Here is a 22,896-nt window from a genome sequence, read left to right on the forward strand (position 1 = left end):
GTACTTCTTTATCATTCATTTGTTGTAATACACCTGCCTTCCTTCTTTACAGCTTAGATCTACTAAGATTATACACTCTTATATATGCTCATCAATTGTCTTTTCCCTACCAAAGTTTTATAATTTTGCATTCCACCATAGGTTTAACCACCAGTTTTGAATGAACTTGCTTAAAAGGTGTTAAATTTCTGGATTTACTTTCTTTTGCACATGGGTTCCTACTTGTCTTAAATGCAACTTGTGAGAAAGAGTGTGCCTTTCCACTGAGTTATTTTGAATCTTTTCCAAAGACCTATTGATTATACACGTGTTGCCTTATCTTAGCTGTCTAGTGTGTTCATTTGTTTGTTATTGGAACTAACGCCATGCTGTCCTGAATACTGTTCAATTCTTAAGTTACATAGTGTGAGCATCCCCCTTTGATTCTTCTCTAGTGTATCTGTTATTTAGAGTTCTTGCCTTTCTGTATAGTTTACAATGGGTCTGTCAATATCTACAACAATATTTTAGGATTTTAGTTGAGACTGTAATCAATCTAAAGACTAATTTGAGAAAAATTTAATAAGGTATTCAACTTTGTGGGCATGGACATATCTCCTTTTATTTCGGTATTTTGTTTTTTCCTCAGAAATTTATACATTCCTTCATAAATCTACAAGATTTATATCTACGTATTTTCAGTGTTAATGTGAAAGGTGTCATGTTTTAGTTTTGAATTCCAATTACATATTGTTGGTATAGAGAAGAAGTTGACCTAACCCACAATCTTGCTTTAATCGTCCTTAGTTGCAGAAATTTTCATCGTTGAGGTTTTCTATATAACCATGTTGTTCGGAAAATTAAATTTACCTTTCTTTTATAACCTATATGTTTTCTATTTCTTTGTTGGTTTTCCATATTATTTAATATTTTTAGGGCAAAGCAGTGCTGTGCAGAGACATTTTATAGACTGCACATCTCTGGAATCTTTGGCTTCTTTAAATTTATTAAGCTATATTTAATCTATTTAATGTGGTATAACTTAATAAAGTGTATATGTATTTCAGAAGAATGTGTGTCTGCAATTTGGGTATTAAGTATTTTGTATAGGTCAGTAAGATGCATTTGATGGCGATGTTCAGTTTCCACGTGTTCTTAGCTTTCTGCCCACTGGATCCATTGATTATTAGCATGGGGTGTTCAAGTCTCCGAGTATTAGAATGTATTTGTCTGCATGTTCTTGGAGTTCTACCAGCTTTTGACTCACGTGCTTTTATTCTCTGTTGTTGAAAGAATTCACATTAAAATTATTATGTATCATAGGAGAATTGGCCCCCTTTTCATTGTATCTCACTCCTCTTTATTCCTGATGATTTTCCTTCCTCTGAAATAGTCTTTGAAACTGATATAGATACTCTACCTTGTGTGTGTATTGGGACAGGGGGTGTGCATGTACACATTGAGATCAGAAGTTAACACTTGAGTGTCTTTCTTGATTGTTCTCCACTAATTTTTTGAGCAGAGTCTCACACCAAACCTAGGGTTCACCAATTGGCTAGGCTGGCAGGCCAGAGAATCCATGATTGCTGGGGTTACAGACAGTACCCAACCTTTACATGTGTTCTAGGGATCTGAACTTAGGTCCTGATGCTTGTGTGCTTGTGTAGTAAGTGCTTTACTCACTGAATCATCTCCATGACCTCCAGCTTTATTTTAATTGTGCTAGGGTAATATTTCTTTACTTCTAACACTGTTTACATTAAAAGGAATTTTGGTCCAGTGCACATCTTTTTTTTTTTGTATTTGTTTTGTGAGTTTTTGTTGTTTGTTTGTTTTTGTCTACTCTGACACTCTGTTGTTTAATTGGCATATTAGACACTCATGTTTAAAGTGTTTATTGGTGCTTTGATTAATATTTTGGTATTATAGCTTTTATTGTTCTATCAGTCTATTTTCATCTCTATACAAAGGTGGTATACTCTAAGGTGGATAGCATAAGGAAAAGAGTTTTTATATAACTCATACTTCTAGAATCTCAAGGGTATGCCACCAGCATTCAGTCAGATCTGATGAGGTCTCTCTTGCTATATAACACCAAGACAGACCATGATATGATTGGAGTGTCTGTGGGTGAGGGCAAGGAACAAGAGATCACTTGACCAAACAAGAAGCCAGAGCAAAAGATTTAGATGTCAGCCTTTCTCTTAGAACAACTTGATTGCATGCGAATTAATGTAAGGTCCCTCAAGAACCACCTTAATCAATTCCAAAACTAACAACCCAAGGCCCTCCCTTTAGACCCCATTTCTTCAAGGCCACACTATGTGCTGAGGATACAGCATCCCTAATAGGAATCTTAGCAGTTGTCCCTGGTTTGCTCCTGTTTGTTTCTTTTTGAAAGAACCTCAGGTGGTCAAAACTGCCCTTGAATGCCTGATACAGCTGACACTACCTCCTAAGTGTTAGGATCTCAAGCATATATCACTACACCTGGCTCAGTTAATTTTCTTTTCCTTTCTGTTTGATGTGAGCCTAACCATTAATGGCTGAGTAATTTCTCCAGCCACAACTTCTGGTTTGAAATCCTTCCCCCCTTTATCTTGTTTAAACTAAGCATATGATTTCATTCTTTTTCTCTTCTAACAAACATTTTTTGTTTTAATTTTGAATTGATTGACTTTGGACATGAATTACATTTCATAACTATTTATTTCTATTTTGAAATAGCCCTAATCTACCTATCTATTCTCCACTTTCCAGTCCCTCCTATTTTCTATACCAAACACTCCTGTCCTGACTTCACATCTCTTGTTTCCGTTAAAAATATGGCTCTCTTAGATCAGTTTGTGCTGTCCATATGTGTAAGAATATGATGCCATAGACTAGAACATGGAAACCCTACAGTAGTCACACCTTCAAAAGGATGATTCTCCCTCCCTCAGCAGCTACCCACTGCCAGTAGCCAGCTGCTCAGTAAGGGGTAGGACCTACAGAGAGTTTAACCATGGATACTGAAGGTTTTGCTGGTGTTCCTAAGTTCTCTGTAATACTTTAAAGCAGTGATTCTCGACCTTCCTAATGTTACAGCCCTTTAATATCCATCCTCATGTTATGGTGACCCCTCCCTAACCATAAAATTATTCCCATTGCTACTTTATAACTATAATTTTGCTACTGTTGTGAATCATAATGTAAATATCTTGTTTGGGTTTTTGTGATGGTCTTAGCTAATCCCCATAGGGATTTCGACCTGCAGATTAAGAACTGCTGCTTTAAAGCATTTGAACAATCCCAAATACATTAACTACATCTGAAAATGTACTCCTTTCTTAGATGCAAACTTATTCTTGTACATTTAGGATATAATAAGATTTTACTCTACATCCATGCAAGTGCAGTGGTGGATACCATTTTAAGAAGAAAATAGTATTTGGAGAAGAACATTACATTTTCTGAATAGTTATTACTCCCTAGTAATAAGTGTTTGATGTTCTAGGCATTTGTTTCTTTAAAAGCTAAACAGAACCATCTTTCCATGTCTTTCTTTTGAAGGATGCTTAGATGAAAGTAACAGTAATTACAGATATCCTATTGATGAATAAGTTGTAATTCAGTTGTAATAGAAGCTGAAAAAATTCCAGATCCTAACTCAAGGCCCAGTGATGACAACATATACATTTGAAAAACGGCACCAAGCAAAGCATAGTATGTTTTGAGGTTTGCCCTGCGTTAACCCAGTTCCTCAGTTCCTTTGCTTCTTGTGATCTCCTGTCTCGATGACTGCCATTTACCTCCCTCCTTGCCCATGCATGCTTCTGAGTGACTGTCCTTGCCACCTAGTTCTATAACTACTCTACCTGCACTGTAGAATGCACCCTTTTTATCTCCAGTATCATTTTCTGTTTTAGTAAATGGTTCTAAAGAACAAATACAGTGTCTGGATCTGTCATTTAGTTAGGTCCAGTGCTGAAAGATGACCTGAGCACCTCCTACCACTGACCGGATTAGGTGACAGAGCCCCTGGTTTCTGAGAATAATACTACCCAAGGCATAAAAAGACCCATTAGTGAAATTTCTTGACCCTCCAAATAAACAGACAGATACACAATTCAAGAAAAACTCATACATGTAAAAGCATATGTATAAAAAGTCCTCACAGGGAAATCATACTTTCCCAAATGCTTAATCTATGTGCATGTCCTCAAGAAAAAAAGACTTGGTAAGATTGATCTGAGCCTCTGTACAAACATTCATCTGTCTTGGTGAACATCTTATTTTTCAAACAGGATCGTTTCGTTTTGTAAATTAGTTTGGCTTTTGTTTAGATGGGTCTTTCAATGGCTTGAATTTACATTCCCTTCTAGAGAATGTACGGTCTCGTGCACAAAAAAAATGAAGAACCCATTTTATAATAAAACAAAAGTAAGTGGGAATAAATGACATTGTACATTGAAACATGGAGAGACGGAATTGAATGAGTATTCTTCAGAAAAAACTTTTCCTGTTGGAATAAAATTAAGACTTCCCTATCTATCTATCTATCTATCTATCTATCTATCTATCTATCTATCTCTCTCTCTACCTATATCTCTCATACACATGTATACACACACACACACAGCAAACACACTTGTTAAGCCTGTAAAGGAACTATATTGGAATGGTGGTGACTGGGGCAATGAGGCAGCATAGATGTCATCTTTCTCATACTTGTTTTTTCAGATGGAACCTCACTGAGCTGGTGGGTTGGAAGAACCAATGAAACATACACTTACTGGGGAGGTTCTCTGCCTGATCCTCAAAAGTGTACTTGCGGATTGGAGGGGAACTGCATTGATTCTCAATACCACTGCAACTGTGATGCTGACAGGAACGAATGGTGATTTCTACATGATTTCCCTGCACCAAAAATAAACAAACAAACAAAAAAATAAATAGACATAGCAGTATTTTGTGCATAATTATCGTGTGAGGTGAAATAAAAAAACTCTTGTTCAAACAAGTTAAAATATGTCTAAATGAAATGTGATCACACAGATAATTGTATATTTTCTAAAAGAATATTTTATTGCAGACCAAACACTCATTTGAAGTAGTCAAACTGAAAAACACATTATACAAAGAACATAAGCGTTTACAGAGTGGCATTCTTTCCTATTAAGGAGGGGAGGAGAGCCCAGGTCTGTACACTCATCTCCCTAACAGCTAACACTTCTATGCTAACAGCTACAGTTATATGCAATAGGCCTGGAACTACCATGAAAGGAAAATTTAGGACAGAAATGGAAAAGGCCGCATCTTATTTCAGAAAAGAAGATTTATCACAATCATTCTGAATTTTGCCCCAACCTTTGGAAAATATGTTTGCAAGTGAAGTTGTAAGAAGAGTGCTGGGGAGGTTTCAGAAGGGTTTCAGGTATTTTCAGATTTGAATCACTTACATACACTTAGTGATGTGTCTTAGAGATGTGACCCAAGTCTGAGCATGAATTTTATTTGTATACACCATACACACGTGGGCTGAAGGTAATTTTACTCGGTGTTTTAATGCACCTGTGCTTTAACTATCACAAGACATCCGGCGTGAAATTTTTCCACTTTATGCATTATACCAGAATTCAGGAATTTTCACATTTTAGAATACTTATAACTTGGATTTTCAAATTAGGCATGCTACATAAGTAATATATACTTCAGAAAAAATAGGGAATAAGTAAAAAAATAGGGGTGAGTGGAGAAATATTTCTATTGAAGAAGTTTTGAGATCTTATTTTTAATAAAGAAATAACCTTTCTTTACCATTAAATATTTTACACACTCCAGAATATTTAATTCATCTATCTTTTTAAATTTCAAACTATGGTTTCATGAGTGTTTAGTTTTGCATATCTGAAAGGATATGAGAGTTAAGAATTTTGATTTGGGGCTGGAAAGATGGCTCAGTGGTTAAGAACAAGTGTTACTATTACAGAGGTCCTGAGATTAAATTCCCAGCACTAAAATGGCAGCTAATAGCCATCATAACTCTAGTTCCAGGGATCCAACAACATCACAGGCACCAGGCACACACATTGTATACAAACAGATACAGGCAAAATACTCATATACATATTTTACCACACTATGTGTCCTTGATGCCTGGCACAGCACCTGGTCAACAGAAGGTGAGTTCTGTATATCCACTGAGTAGACTCGGCATGCCACAGAGAAATTTCACATGCACTGGTCTGTATGTTACCTGCTTAAGAGGGATTGCATTTATTTTGTTTTCTAATCTGTCAGTTTAGTTTTACAAATTAAAAAATTATCAGAGGAACATACAATCACCACAAAAGGACTCTAAAAAAAATGATAAAATAAGATCTTGTAATATGTTTAAGTTTAAAATATCAATTAACTGTAATTAACTCTCATTTAAATATTATTCTGAGACTAGTCTTGAAAGAGCAATAATTGCTTCATTATCTCAAGAAATAATAGTCTTAATATAATATAATATAATATAATAATATCATAGGTAATTGTATCTTCATGTTAATTAGAATAATTTTAATAGTTGGATTGTTGTTTCTTAGGACCAGTGACACAATAGTCCTTTCCCATAAGGAGCACCTGCCGGTCACTGAGATGGTGGTGACAGACACAGGCCGTCCACACTCTGAAGCTGCTTATACGCTGGGGCCTTTGCTTTGCCAGGGAGACAGTAAGTACACAGTTCTATTTTTCTTTCTTTTCTTTTTTTCGGAGCTGGGGATCGAACCCAGGGCCTTGCGCTTGCTAGGCAAGCGCTCTACCTCTGAGCTAAATCCCCAACCCCTCACAGTTCTATTTTTACAATAACATGTTCTGGTTATTAGGTAGACAAGTATCCTTATTTTGGTCACAGAACTGGTACCAATCTTAGGGCCAGTAGAAAACCATAATTTGTCGTCTTTCTGTTGCTATGACCAAATAATTCACATAAATAGCTTTAAAAGAGAAAATGTTTCTCTCAGCATATGGTTCTGGAAGTTTCATCTGGTGGCCTTATTGATTTCGCTCCCATGGGGAGGAACATGTAGTACAGTTAAGCTGTTGAGACATTCTGGTGGCCAAGAAGCAAACAGAGAGGAAGGGGAGGAGCCCACAATCCCCTTCAAGGCTCCATCCCCAGTGACATAGCTTTATTTCACTGGCCACACCTCCTAAAGGTTGCAGTAGCACCAAAGGCTGGCAACCAAGCCTTTAACATTGGGGAGCATCTAAGATCTAACGCATACTAAACCGAGGTGTAAAAACTGTGTCAGCACTGAAGATCAGTACCCCACTTCACTATTGAGTACTCCCAAAATAAAATCTGGGGAATCTCTGTTTTCAGATCTGGGATCAGGATGTTTAGGACTTTAGGTTCTAGGGAAATAGCTCAGTTGGTAAAGTATTTACCTTGAAAACATGAAGACCTCAGATAATTTCCCAGAACCCACATAAAAAAATCATATATGGCAGTACGTAGTGCTTATATGCTCTATACTAGAGAGGCAGAAGCAGGAGTGATCACTGCACCTTGGTGACCAGATAGGCTAGACTACTTGAAAAATTCCAGGCCAGTGAGAGACCCTGTCTCCAAAACAGATGGCATCTAAGGAGTGACACCCATAGCTATCCTCTGGACTCCATATGCATGCACACATGTGTTCATATACACCCTTACTCATGAGTACAGCTGCCATACACATCAGCATGCACATGTACACATGCACATGCATATACTGTTTTGGGGGCCTTGGGGAACCCTATATTCTAGATTCTACATTAGGGATGCTCTGCCTGTATTATCTTATAATGAGTGAATTATCCTTATTTGACTCGATTATTTTGTTGGCAGTTTTATTGTTCGTTTATTGTTTTCTTCAAGGACAACCCTTCCGTGAATTATTTTCCAACTTTGTGACTGCTTAGGAACTTTTCATTTATTACACTCATACTCTGAGGACAGCTTGAATAATAGAAGATTATTGTAAGGTTAACCTTTATTTTTCTCAGGCCTCTGTAATACTACTTCACCATTATGTGACAGCGAGTGTTAGCATAGACTTTCATACCGTAGGAGATTTACCTATGGTTGCATTCCACAGCCAAGGTTTCCTTTATCTGCCTCTGATGCATTGTCATGATAGTCCTAGAGCTCCTTCAAATCTGGGGGTTCTATTCATTGCTTAGTATGTGAACTTTCACCAAAAAATTATTTTTGGAAAAATGTGTTTAAAATGTTTGTTATCCACTAGCATTATGCTACTTTGTAATGTAACTAAATTTATTTTTAATTACTTCTGTACTTCAAGATTTGGAAGATAGAAGAGAGAGACAGAGAGACAGAGACACACACAGAGACACACAGAGGCAGAGACAAAGAGAGACAGAGAGAGACACAGAGACAAAGAAGAGAGAAGAGAGTAATATGATCCCTGAGCACTGCTGCATATTCTTGCTAAGTGTGCCATATTGTGCAGCACATACACCCCCTAATATCCAGAGGTTTCCATAACTAGCTGAAGAGGCACCTGAGTGAGTCAAGACTGAATACAGTATCATGAACACTGACTATATACCTCCCAAAGAGGAGAAGACTGACCTGGGAGCTGCTTTCTACAAAATGTCTTGTGCATTCTCCCAGAGATCCTCATCTGAGATGTAAACCTAGTGTGTGTAAAAATGCACATAGATGTGATCATATACATAGGTCACATCACTGTGAGGCTTAGGGATTGAACAACCAGTGTTCATATCTGGATGCTTGTGTCACTTCCTGTGTTATAAATAACAATGTCTTTTAACACTATGGGCATCCATGAAACTGGAATGCTACTGTTGTGAGAATCTTCCCCCTGAGTCTGTAAACTTCTTATAAAGTCCCATAAAAACCAAAGTTTGATTCCACTAAAGTTGATCCTGGGAATGAGTTTATTGGCATATATCTACAAAGTACAAATGACCCTAAAAGCAACTGAACTAGCAGAGTCTACACCCAATGTAGATAATGAATTTCCCACAGCCCCATAGATTAAGATTCCCTTCAGATAACCTTCCCCAACTTATAAATATAATACCACAAGAGCCCCTGGATCCATGGGCAATTAGGGAAGAATGCATAAGATTGTTGGGAACAGTGGTTTGTATCTCATGTGCGAATCTAATGACCCTCCACATTTCCTTTTTCTAATGAAAGAATGTCAACAGTCCATAGACCAGACTGTGATGGACTCTTGTAAGTAGGTACAAATGATCTTGGGCAGTTAATGGCTGATTGGTGCTAAGGACTGAGTTCTGCAACACATAATAATATTTTGATTAAAAAAATTTCATACAGAATACATTATTCTATGTAAATTTTTCTTAAAACAAAAGTGATTTTTAAATTAAATGTTGTGATCATCTTTAAGAACAATGATTTCAGAATGCTTTTTCATACATTCTGTGTGTCACATGTTGGATTCTCTATATTTGAGACTTTATACTGCTATGTCTGTCTTCTTTACCCTCTAAACATTTCCTGTTTTCTCTCATAGCTTTAAGCCCTTAGCTCCTCTTCTCCACATTCAATGTTATTATCAAAGCTTTCTCTCAGTATCAGGGATTTGATATCAACCATGTTAATTCTATTCCTAGATGTTTACAATTTTTCTATTAGGGTAATCTCATTTGGATCTCTATTTTGCTTTTTCCTTTAGAATCTCTTTAACTTCTTTTTAAAATACCTTATTCTTGGTTGTTTTAGAAGCAGATGACTTTGATTGTTCTTGTAGTACGTAACTCTGGGATTTCACTTTTCTTGGATTGAATATTTTCAGAGAAGCATCTTGGAAGTTGATGTACTGTAGAACATTTCCATTTTTTTCTCTCACCCATTCTACCTTAGATATCCTTCTTTTTCCTCCCTCCTCCTTCCTTTTTCCTTCACAATGTGTACAAGAGGCATGCAGCATTACTCAGAAGTCCTGAGTTTCTTTTGAGAATCAAGACAAACTCTTAACTGTGAGCACCCATAATACAAAACCAAAGTCTTTTCATAAACTTTTTTATGTATTATTGGTGGTGGTGGTGGTGGTGGTGGTGGTGGTGGTGGTGTGTGTGTGTGTGTGTGTGTGTGTGCATATGTGTGCATGTTTATGATGTTTTGGATGGCACAGAAGTATCATGTGCATGTATGGAGGTCAGAAGATAAGTTTGTGGAAGTGGTTCTATCTCAACCTTCTGAACCATGAGTTCTAGGGTTCAGATCATGAATTTTCTTAGGTAAATACTCTTCCCTCTAAACCATCTCCCTGTGAGCCATTCACACAGAGTCTTAATCCTCAGTACAGTCATTGTTTGGATGTTGGCATTATAACTCTGTGACATGAAGGTCCAGAACTCCAGCTAAAAGCTTGTTTCTAATTACTAATAGTAATTGCCCTAGCAATAAGCATGCTTAATGATTTTTTTTCATTTTGTCTTTTTCTTTTGCTTTTAAACCAGAGTCATTTTGGAATTCAGCTTCCTTCAACACCGAGGCTTCGTACCTTCATTTCCCAACTTTCCATGGAGAGCTCACTGCTGATGTCCACTTCCTTTTTAAGACCACCATTTCTTCTGGTGTATTCATGGAGAATCTGGGAATCACTGATTTCATCAGAATAGAGTTGCGAGGTAAGCTCCTGACCTGAGTCTTGAGATACTTATTATTTAGCAATGAAAACTAACAGCAAAATTTCAAAGCCTTAGCATTCTTACCACGTTTGACCTCTAAATTGCATATTGAATTCTATGATTAATTCTGTGATTTTTTTCAGTTAATCATATCTTAAGAAAAAATCAAACTACAGAGCGTAAAGCATGTAATAAACCATAAAGCATGCAATAAACAAAAAATAAACCATAATGTTGTGCTTTACCTGATTATAGCTGAGTACATTTAGAGGTTCAAATCAAATTCATCAAGTTCCTTACTAAATTACAAAATATTTAACAGAATTTTTCATTCATCCAAAGTTTAACTTACGACTGCCAAATATTTTATTTAGTGTTTTAAAATTAAATGAGGCTTTGAAATATTTTAAGGTAAAACTAGGTACACATGGAAAACAAATTCTGTTTGTTATTCTAGTCATGGGCACATGCCTTTATTTAGGACTATGTAAGATCAAGTTAGGATTTAGCATGAGTGACTAACCAAGAGTGTTAGCATGAATAAACAGCAAGAAAAAAATAAGATGAAATTAGATTTATTTTGTGTTGTTTTGCACTGAGATACAAATTTGTTTTGCCCTCCCTCCAACTCAGAGTCAGATTATTTTTTCTGCATCGTGTCATTGCCTCCATTTATGATGAACATGTGTGTTATCATGTTTTATTTTTTAATGTCTGTTTTAGACCACAGTGTCTTCTCTGTGAATTAACTTGAAAAATATGGATATATAATATCTCTAGCTCCCACAGAAGTGACCTTTTCCTTTGATGTTGGGAATGGACCTTGTGAACTCACTGTACAGTCGCTGACTCCCTTTAATGACAACCGGTGGCATCATGTGAGGGCAGAAAGGAATGTTAAGGGAGCATCTCTTCAGGTAGACCAGCTCCCTCAGAAGACACAACCCAATCCTGCTGATGGACATGTTCGACTGCAACTCAACAGCCAGCTCTTCATTGGTGAGTGCTATGAAAGTGCTTTTATGTCACTGGTTGATCAATTGATGGATGTGTGTTATGTATGTATATGTTTATGCATTGTACAGGTATGTGTTGAGGCCAAAGGTCACGTGTCTTATTCAGTTTCTCCCTACTTCATTTTTTGAAACAGCGTATCCCACTGAACCTAGGCCTTACCAATTTGGCAAAGGTAGCAGGAAAATGGGATCCAGGGAACTGCCTGTCTCCATTCCCTAGTGTTTGAATTACAAATGCATACTGTCATGCTTAGCTTTCTTTTTATTGTGGGTGCTAGGAGTCCAAATTCGTGTCCTAAAGCTTGTGCAACACGCGCTTTACCGACTAAGCCATCTCTTCAGCCCCAAAGTGCTTCTAATAAAAACTAAGAGTAACTGCTATGGTTGGTACTCTTTGCTAGTGATGCAATAGGTTCCAGAAACATGTGCTATTGCTTCTTATTTGACATCACATTCTGTAGGTATTGTCAACTGCTTACAGATAAGATAGCAAACCTTCCAAAATGAGAATTTAGCCCCAAGCTGTTCAATATTCAAGTTTGAACATCTCATATACAGATGCTTGCACTGTGTCTGGTCCATTTATGAACATGCTCAATCGTAATAATTACCAATAATTAGTGTGCTAATTTACTCATTGTCCCCTTTAGTACAATTTGAAAACTTATCACAGTTGTACCAGAAGTCACCCAACTTAAAACATACACATAAAAAAATCATTCAATTAATAAATCAATTGAACAAGCAATTCTCAATGAAGAAATATTAATGGCTAAACAATATTTGAAGAAAGTGTTCATTATCTTTATCAATCAGGAATGTACAAACTGAAACTACCATGAGAATCCATCTTACTCCACTTAGAATGGCTATCATCAAGAAAACAAAACACAACAAATGCTGATGATGATGTGGGGCAAAGGATGATACTGTTTATGGAAATATGAACTTGGTCAGCTACTTCATCACAGTACAAAGTTTCCTCACAAAACCTAAAAATAGAATTGTGATAAAACCCATCTCTACACCAAGTCATATACTGCAAAAACACCTATGCATAAATGTTTATTGCTATACAGTACACAATACCCAGGCAAGGTGCCCATCAGTGGACTAATAAATAAAGAAATTGTGGTACAAATACACATGGAATTCTATTCCATTAAGAAGAATGAGATCATTTTACTTACAGAAAAATGGGTGGAACTAGAGGGTATCATGCTGATTAAGCCAGACTTGGACAACTGTGGTGATTTGAATAGTTATGGCCCCCATACACTCATGTGTTTGAATGCTTGGTCCATGGAGAGTCCATTGGGAGGTGTTGCCTTGTTGAAGGAAGTGTGTCACTGTGGGGGCAGGCTTTGAGGTCTCCTATGCTCAAGCTCTGCTCAGTGTGGAATCCAGTCTCCTTCGGCTGCCTGTGGAATCAAGATGTAGAACTCTCAGCCAAGTCTGCCTACATGCTGCCAAACTTCCCACCATGATGAAAACGGGCTAAACCTCTGAAACTGTAAGACAGCTCCAAATTAAATATTTTCCTTTGTAAGAGTTGCAAGTGGTCATATTGTCTCTTCACAGCAGTAAAACCCAAACTAAGATAGACGTTGGTACCAGAAACCGGTACATGCATAACCATGTGTTTTGCTCAAAGGAATGTGGATTTTAGAAGTTTGGAGTTGAAAGGAGTGGAATGCTTTAAATGGCATGAATGGGCCATCCTAGTAAGAACATGAAAGAAAGTGGTGCTGAGGGTAATTTGAACTGTGGGGACTTAGCTCAAGAAGTTTAAGAGGAAAAGAATTTTAGTATGGTAACTAGAGACTGTTCTTGTAAGATTTTGCTGAATAATGTGGCTGGTTTTGCCCTTGTACAGTCTGCCTGAGGCAAAGGTGAAAAGAATTAGATTAATTGTATTGGCAAAGGAAATCTGAAAACTGCCTTGTTTGTGATTCAGCCTCATAAAGAGTGGTGCGTTTTAATGAAACGTAGCAATCTAAAAAAGAAAAAATATACAAAATGTATGGTCCGATGATTAAAGGTGCACCAGGAAGTAGAATGAAGCTAAATCCTGTGTTCAAGGGGATTAAATAGAATTAAGGGAATGGTGACCTCAGGGCAATATCCCAGCTAGCTAAACTTCCATCTCATTAAAAAAAAAATAATTAAAGGAAAGCTTAGATCCAGGCATGGTAGTATACACCTTTAATCCCAGCACTCAGGAGACAGGCATCAAGATCTCTGAGTTCAAGGTCAGTCTACAGAGCAAGTTCCAAGACAGTCAAAATTAGATAGTAAAAGAAATAATCAAAAACAGAAAGCTGGTGAAGTTGTAGTTGAATAAGGGGGCCATGTTCCAGCCCCAGCAAGCAGCAGAACTAAGCAGCTTTGGCCGTATAGTTCTAGATTTAGAACCAAGGATGGAATTTCCCTCTACCACTAAGGAAAGATACTGAGGCTAGGTGTGTTGCTGGAGTGTCCCTGCATGAAGGCCCAGTGAGGTCATTTGTAAAACTGTGAAAGGCCATTGTGTGAAACTCTAAAAGTGAATCCTGGGTTGCCTTTGAGACCCCAAGAGGTTAGAGATGACAGAACCATGGGATACCTGCTGAGGAAAGCTGCTGACAGGAAGTGGAACCAGCCCATGAGAAAGAAGTGTGTTGCAGTCAATAAAGCTGAAAGGAGGAGTTAGAGATCTGAGGAGTGCTTTGATATCAGACATGGAAGTCGCAGAATTTGGACTTCACCCAGCTGGCTTTCTGTCTTGCTTTGGCCCAGTATTTCCTTACTATACTCCCTTCCCTATGTTTTGGAATAGTAATATATATCCTGTGCCATTATATGTTGGAAGTATGTTATCCAGTTTCTTATTACTATTATTTTGATTTTATAGGATTAAGAGATATATGTTAGGAGATTGCCTGAATCTCAGACAAGACTTTGAACTTTGGACTTTTAAACAAGTTTGAGACTGGTATAGACTATGGAGATTTTTTGAAGTTGGACTGAACACATTTTTCCATTATGTTATGAATACAAGCCTATAGGGCCCAGGAGTGAATATGGTGGTTTAAATAGGTATGCCTCCCATACACTCATGTGTCTGAATGCTTGTTCTATCGGGAGTGGTACTATTAGAAAGTGTGGCCTTGTTGGAGGAGGTATGTCACTGTGGGGGCAGGGCAGGCTTTGAGGTCTCCTATTTACAAGCTCTGTCCAGTGTGGAATCCAGTCTCCTTCTGCTGTCTGTGGATCCAGATACAGAACTCTTGGCTCCTCCAGCAGCAAGTCTGCCTGCACTCTGCCATGCTTCCTAAACCTCTGAAACTGTAAGCCAGCCCCAAATTAAATCTTTTATAACAATTGTTGTAGTCCTGTTGTCTCTTCACAGCAATAAAACCTAAACTAAGACAACTATCTCATGATTTCTTTCCTATGTGGAAGGTAGACACTGTGCAAACCTTTAAGGGTCCAGGTCTACTTTGTGGAAGCCTCTCAGGATCCTGGTTTTGCATTCCCTGTCATTGTTCACCATCATCAGGCTGCTACCTCTCGTGCTTATTATTTATAGCTGGGTCCTCTTCCTTTATTCTTGTAGTTCATTTGTTTAAAGATCAGAGTTGTGGGCGGCATAAGCTTTTCTTTAGTTTGCTTATTTATTACTTGTTATTTTTCTCATAACAAAACTATATTTTGCTTATTTATTACTTTAATGTTATTTTTCTCATAAGGGAAACTGTTTTGCTATGTTGCTTTTCAGACTACTCCAGTCTTAGAAACCAGGCAATAATCTCTCACTTATTTATGTATCTTACAGCAAATAAAGGCACAATCTAATTAGAAGTATGATTAAGTCATAAATAACTACACATCCTGCTTTACAGAAATTACATACAATATCTAGGTAGTAATTGCTAATGATGAATTCAAGCATTGGTGTATGTATATGTGTGTGTGCACTCATGTTCATGTCTACCTGTGTGCTTGTACTTACAAAGAAGGTTAATATACTATGAATCCATAAGACATAGATTTAAGCATTATGGGTTCCTAAGTTAAGGTGAGATTATCCTTATTCAAAGTGAAAAGCTCTCAGGGAGAACTTTCCCTCGGGATGGAGACCCTCTAACTCCAAAGACCAGACCGAGACACCACAGGATGCAATCAGCAAGAGGATTTGGTTTATTGTCGGGATACACAGGCACAGGCACCTGCGGGCGCTACAGTCACTCGGGGGACTGGCGCGCCCCACGGAACCAAGGATGGGCTTTTATAGGATTTTGGGGAGCAGAAGCAAGCATACAGAAGCAGATGTATGGTTACAGGGATATAATTGGTGGATTCTAATATGGCAAGGGTTTAGCCCGGGGGCAAGTTTCCTAGCTACCTTCCAGAAACATAACGGCTGACTCGGCCCCCCAAGGGTTCAGCCCGGGGGCAAGTTTCTTAGCTACCTTCTTGGAACATAACGACTGACTCGGCCCCCCACCAGGGTGTGGGACCTCTCCTGGGGCTTTTTTTCATTGTCAGGTGCTCAACTGAAGTCGTCCTGTTGCCAGGCCTTCAACCAAACACATCCTGCTTGGCAGCCGCTGTGTACTCAGTGTTCTAACCTTTCTCTGAACCAGTCATCTTAAGTACAGCCTTGTAAAATGGCGTTACTGCTGCTAAGCTGGGGTCTTTCATTCCCCCATTTTTTTTTTGCTAACTTTGAGTGAAATCTTTCACTCGACTTGGTCAAGAAATTTCTGTCTGGTGGGGGCTTATTCCCCCACTGACTCTAGGCCACAAAAGGGCTAGGAGGAGCCACGTAGGTGTTTTAACTTTAAGGGGTTTGGAGTGCGCTGAACTCTCCATGTCTGGGGTGTAGTGTTGTGATTAGTCAATTCCTCAGACCGGACTGCCTTGACGTGTGGTGCGTGGATCTCAGGAGGACGGTGTAGGGTCCTTTTCACCGTGGCTCGAGATTCTTGGTCTGGTGTCTGTGCACCCACACGGTGTCTCCAATCTGGAACGGGTGTGACACCACCGGATGCTCAAGCTTGTCCTGGTAAGCAGTGGCCAAAGGTCTCCAGACGTCTCTCTGCACAATCTGTAGGGCCTGTAAATGGGCCCTCAGAGAAGGGCTGTCAGCAAAATCAGCAATGTTTGAATCAAAGAAATGGACAAATGGGGGTGGTGTTCCATATATTATTTCAAAAGGAGTTAGACCATGGGGGCCCGGGGTATTCCGGGCCCGATATAGAACTAGGGGAAGGAGGGCCACCCAATCCTTTGAGCCAGTTGCAAGCGTTAGTTTGGATAAAGTCTCCTTAATTGTTCTATTTATGTGTTCTACCTGACCTGAACTCTGGGGTCTATAGGCACAATGTAATTTTTAATCAATCCCCAGCAATTTGGCCACCAACTGACTTACTTGGGAGACGAAAGCGGGCCCGTTGTCCGACCCCAACGCTTGAGGCATGCCATACCTGGGAAAGATTTCCTCGAGGAGCTTCTTGGTGACCATTTTTGTAGTCTCGTGCTTTGTGGGGAAGGCTTCGACCCATCCTGAGAAGGTGTCTACAAACACTAGGAGATACTTGTATCCATATATACCTGGTTTAATTTTAGTAAAACCAATTTCTCAATGGATGTCGGGACGGTGTCCCCTAGGATGAACTCCTTGTCCAATCATGGTCCTTCTCGGGTTAACCTGAGCGCACGCTTTGTAACTCTCAGTCACCTTTTGTATCGCTTTGTCCCGATTTAAAAAAACACAGATTTATCTCTTCCCGATCTAGTAAGGTTTTTATCTTCTTAAACCCCAAATGGGTTAATTTATGTAAAAAGGAGATCAATTCAAAAGTCATTTTTATTGGCATAACTGTCTTTCCTTTGTAGACCCACTGTTTTAGTTGAGGGTGGTAGATGGCCCCCATTTTTTTAGGAGCTCTATGTCCTCATGGGCATAAACCCAACTGGTTTGTCCCACTGGTGGGGGCGTGGGTTGGTCTGGGCTATTTAAGGGCAAGATTTGTTTGTTCATGGCCGCTTCTCGAGCCGTGGCATTGGCCAGCCGGTTTCTTCGTGCCTCTGGGTTGTGCCCTTTCTGGTGTCCTGGACAATACATAATACTCAGTCTTTTGGGCAAGAATAGGGCTTCTAAGAGGGCCAGAATTTCAGCCTTATTTTTAATATCTTTACCCTCAGATGTGAGCAGCCCCCGCCTCCGGTAGATCTCCCCGTGGATGTGTGCCGTGGCAAAGGCATAGCGGCTGTCTGTATATATATTTAGCCTCTTACCTTTTGCCATCTTGAGCGCCTGAGTCAAGGCGATGAGTTCAGCCCGTTGTGCGGAGGTACCAGCAGGCAGGGCTTTTGCCCAAATTACTTTGTCCTCCGTAGTGACCGCAGCTCCAGCCTTTCACTCTCCCTCTGCCAAGAAGCTGCTGCCATCTGTGTACCATGTGTGGTCAGCATTCTGAAGAGGCTGGTCCGATAGGTCCGGCCTGGTTCCATGTACTTCTGCGAGGATTTGTAGGCAGTCATGCTGTTCTGCCTCCTCTGGTAGGGGAAGCAAGGTGGCAGGATTGAGGGCAACTACGGGCCCAAACTGAACCCGTTCTGCATCCAGTAACAAGGCTTGGTAGTGGGTCATGTGGGAATTAGAGAGCCAGCGGTCTGGGGGCTGTTTTACCAAGGCCTCCACTGCGTGGGGTGCTAGGATGGTGAGTGGCTGTCCCAAAGTCAATTTTCTAGCATCCTTGATCAGGACAGCAATAGCAGCCACCATCTTTAGGCACGGTGGCCAGCCGGAGGCCACAGGGTCCAATTTCTTAGACAGGTAGGCCACAGGGCGTTTTCAGGGTCCCAACCTTTGTGTTAGGACCCCTTTAGCATACCCCTGTTTCTCATCGATGAACAGTTACTGAGCAAATTGTAAGGGTTTGGAACAGTCAGATGAATATCTTCTATCCTCTTGTTGACCTTTCTCAAGTCTTGTACTGGCCTATAATCTCCAGTGCCGGGTTTCTTAACAGGCAGAAGAGGCATATTCCAAGGTGACCAGCAGGGGATTAGGATGCCTTGATCTAGAAGCCTCGTAATGTGAGGCCTTATACCTTGATAAGCTTCATGTGACAGGGGGTATTGTTTTATGGAGACTGGAGTTGTAGTGGCCTTTAACTATATAATTAAGGGGGGCTGTTGGAGCGCCAACCCCATCCCACCAGTCTCTGCCCAAGCCAGTGGAAAATTCGTGACCCAAGTGTCTATTTCTAGGGATTGTGGCTTGTCCTGTCCCGGTTCATATAGTCTATATTCATCCTCTAGTTGTAGGGTTAGAACTTGAAGGGGAGTTCCGTGGGGGCCAGTTATTTGGGCCCCTCCTTCCTCAAAATGAATTTGTGCTTTTAGTTTGGTGAGCAGGTCACGGCCCAGCAGAGGGTACGGGCAGTCCGGAACATGTAAGAAGGAATGGGTCACCTTACCAGTAGCCAGCTGAACCCGGCGGTCCGTAGTCCATCGGTATTGTTTCTCACCAGTAGCTCTTTGTACCCAGGCCGTCCGGTCGCTGAGTTGTCCTGAAGCTTGGGTGAGGACTGAATGCTGGGCTCCTGTGTCTACCAGGAAAGTAACCGGCTGCCCCCCAACTTTAAGCGTTACCCTGGGCTCAGGGGGGGGGGCTCCTGGCCCTGACCTCCCTAATCTTTATCTAGAGCCAAGAGGGAGGTTCGTGGTCGAGGTTTTCGGGGTCCGCCAGGCTTCTTGGGGCACTCTCTGGCCCAGTGCCCTTTCTCTTTGTAATAGGCACATTGATCTTTATCCAGCTTCAGCCCCTTTCGAGCTCCCCCCTATCTCCCTTCCTTTCTTGGCCCTGAACTACGGCGGCCAAGATTCGACTCAATTCTTTGTTTCTTTTTTTATCTCTTTCTTATTAAAAATCTTTTCAGCTTCTTTAAGTAAATCCTGTAATGTATAGCCCTGCAAATTTTCTAACCTCTGTAACTTAGTCCTGATATCTGGAGCAGCCTGCCAGATGAAGGACATAGAGACACTCGTCATTTGTCCTGGGTCATCTGGGTCATAGGGAGTATACATACGGTAGGCCTCCTTAAGTCTCTCTAGAAAGGCGGAGGGAGTTTCCCCTGCTTCCTGTAATACCTGTTTTACCTGAGCCAAATTAGTAGGGCGTCGTATAGCCCCTCGGAGACCCGCTAGAAGCAACTGGCGATAAAGGCGTAGGTGTCTCTTACCTTCAGCTGTATTAAAATCCCAGTTTGGTCTCTTAAGTGGGAATGTAGCATCAATTTTTTCAGGCAGCTGGGTGGGACGCCCATCATCTCCCAGAACATGCTTTCTGGCCTCTAGGAACACTCTTTGTTTTTTTTTTTTTTTTTTTTTCTGAGGTTAAGAGGGCCTGTAAGAGCTGTTGGCAGTCATCCCAAGTAGGCTGGTGGGTAAGTAAAACAGATTCTATTAGGTCGGTGAGTGCCACCGGATCTTTGGAGAAAGAAGGGTTGTGTTGTTTCCAATTGTAAATGTCAGCTGCTGAAAACGGCCAGTATTGGGTCTGGCCACTGGTTCCCTGTCTAAGTGGGAAAGCCTGGGAGGTTGTATCTGGTACCACCTCGTGCTTATTGCGCGATCTCCCTGCGACAGGGGAGAAACCCTTATCAGACTGTGGCCCGGCAACTGATCTGGCCGGCGGCTCTGCCTCCTCCGTTTTAGCCGGGCCTGTCAGAGAGAAGATCTATGAGAGGGGAGTTTGGGTCTGCTGGGAGGACAGGTTTTTTAAGACGTGGCCGGCAGACCGGGCGGGGCCGAGGGGACAGGCTGGGGGTTGAGGGGAGGCCAATTCGGGTCCACAAAGGGTTCCGCCTGGGGGGGGGGGGTTAAGGCGAGACTCTCTCAAGTGATAATATAAGGAACCTGGTCAGGATGTCCGTGGACGACCCGATCTTTAACCTGTAAAATAATGATCTTATTAAATGTGCCATTCACTGGCCATCCCGCTCCGAAAGTGGGCCACTCGGATGTGTAGAGAGTCTGCCCTTTTCCTTTTTTTTTTTAACCTCGACGGACTGGTTGTGTGCCCGGTCGTGGACGTCTTTCTAATGATCAAGAGTGAGACTTAGGGGCGTTGTTAGGGACTGTCCCATGTTAGTTCTAAGGAAGATTAGAACACAGAGAAAACAAACAACACCAACAGTCAAACAAACAACAGACAGGCGTGCTGCACGGCTTTGGTACCAAACTGAAAGCAAAAAGTCAGATGGAGGTGGCAAAGGTCCGGGGCCCTCTGAAAGCCAAAAATACAGACAGAGTGCCGTTAGTCCGGATCTTTCTCAGATAGAGGTGGCAAAGGTCCGGGGCCCTCTGAAAGCCAAAAATACAGACAGAGGTGCCGTTAGTCCGGATCTTTCTCCTCTCCCAGATTGGGCCTCGAAAAGTCGGGCCCCAACACCCTTGGAACGTCTTCCAGGGCTGCGGGGCGAGAAGTCTGAGCTCGTCAGCTCCTTCTTCGTCCCGCCCAAATTCCAAACAACCTGGCTGAGCGCTCACAGAACAGACCTGGCTGAGCACTCACAAAACCTGGCTGAGCGCTCACAGAACAGACTTGGCTGAGCGCCCACAGAACAGACCTGGCTGAGCGCTCACAGAACAGACAGAATAAGGTAGAACGAGACAAAATTAGACAGACAGACAGACGTCGGCCGGCTTACCTCCCAGTGGGTGGTCGGTGGTCCCTGGGTGGAGGATCTCCTTTCCCGGCCAACGCACCAAATGAAAAGCTCTCAGGGAGAACTTTCCCTCGGGATGGAGACCCTCTAACTCCAAAGACCAGACCGAGACACCACAGGATGCAATCAGCAAGAGGATTTGGTTTATTGTCGGGATACACAGGCACAGGCACCTGCGGGCGCTACAGTCACTCGGGGGACTGGCGCGCCCCACGGAACCAAGGATGGGCTTTTATAGGATTTTGGGGAGCAGAAGCAAGCATACAGAAGCAGATGTATGGTTACAGGGATATAATTGGTGGATTCTAATATGGCAAGGGTTTAGCCCGGGGGCAAGTTTCCTAGCTACCTTCCAGAAACATAACGGCTGACTCGGCCCCCCAAGGGTTCAGCCCGGGGGCAAGTTTCTTAGCTACCTTCCAGAAACATAACGGCTGACTCGGCCCCCCACCAGGGTGTGGGACCTCTCCTGGGGCTTTTTTTCATTGTCAGGTGCTCAACCGAAGTCGTCCTGTTGCCAGGCCTTCAACCAAACACATCCTGCTTGGCAGCCGCTGTGTACTCAGTGTTCTAACCTTTCTCTGAACCAGTCATCTTAAGTACAGCCTTGTAAAATGGCGTTACTGCTGCTAAGCTGGGGTCTTTCAAAAGGACTTGAAACCATCAAACTACCTGATGGAAGAAAAATACCAACAAAGTATGTGTGTTAGCTCTCCATTACTGAAACAAATACGGTAGCTAATCACCTTATAAAGATAAGAGATTCAGGGTCAGCAGGATGGCTCAAAAGGTAAATGCACTTGACATCACACTTACTGATCTGATTTCTAGTCCAAGAGCACACATGGTAGGAGAGAACGGAGACCCACACGTTATTCTTTGAACTCCACATGTGCACCATAGCTCATGCCACCCCAACCTATACATACATACATACATACATACATACATACATACATACATACATATGTAAATAATAAAGTAGTAAACAAATTTTAAAAAGGAATTCCTTCTAGACTCAGAGCTTTGAATTTCAGCCCACAAATAGGCAGACCCATTGTGTTAAGGTTTTTTAAGCCAGTAGGTTTTGCCCAGCATGGTAGAAGCAAAAGGACAAGGAAATTGCTTCAGAACATGAGTGTAGAAATAACCAAGGCTCCACATTCTCATTTGATGCCATGTCTACAGTAATTTATAAAGTTCCTACCAGGCCTCACTTCTTAAGGTTAATACTACCCCCCAGCTGTGGCAAGTTGAAGGCTGAGTGTCTGAGCACCTAGGCCTTTGTGGGATCTAACAGAGGAACTGCTGGCTTCATGAGCCCAGGGATCCCTGCCATAAACCAGCTGTTTCAGAGTCTCTGTAAGGAAGCTCTGGCATCTGCATCTCACAGAATAATATAACACTATCATATTGCATAAAGTGGCATTTGCTCTGACAGTGTTGGAATCCTCTCTCAGTAGACTTTTAGTATTCAAGTTCGATGTGATAAACCATGTGTATATATAATA

At 41.1% G+C, this 22,896-nt stretch overlaps 1 protein-coding gene and 1 long non-coding RNA gene across 2 annotated transcripts in view; one reads left to right on the forward strand and one right to left on the reverse strand.

Moving 5' to 3' along the window:
• Positions 1-22,896, forward strand: part of Cntnap3 (contactin associated protein family member 3) — a 188,097-nt gene that overhangs the window by 145,833 nt on the left and 19,368 nt on the right. Inside the window, exons 14-17 of the mRNA NM_001402217.1 lie at positions 4,702-4,858; positions 6,555-6,682; positions 10,474-10,644; positions 11,425-11,643. Coding sequence (NP_001389146.1) covers positions 4,702-4,858; positions 6,555-6,682; positions 10,474-10,644; positions 11,425-11,643 — 675 coding nt within the window. The remainder of the gene's footprint in view (positions 1-4,701; positions 4,859-6,554; positions 6,683-10,473; positions 10,645-11,424; positions 11,644-22,896) is intronic.
• LOC134482797 (uncharacterized) lies at positions 16,738-21,798 on the reverse strand. Its single transcript, XR_010059342.1, has 2 exons — positions 21,287-21,798; positions 16,738-21,215 (listed from the first exon to the last, which is right to left on the reverse strand). It is a non-coding gene; the product is annotated as an uncharacterized LOC134482797 (long non-coding RNA).

This window comes from Rattus norvegicus, chromosome 17 (assembly GCF_036323735.1).
Source record: "Rattus norvegicus strain BN/NHsdMcwi chromosome 17, GRCr8, whole genome shotgun sequence".
NCBI classification, from domain to species: domain Eukaryota; kingdom Metazoa; phylum Chordata; class Mammalia; order Rodentia; family Muridae; genus Rattus; species Rattus norvegicus.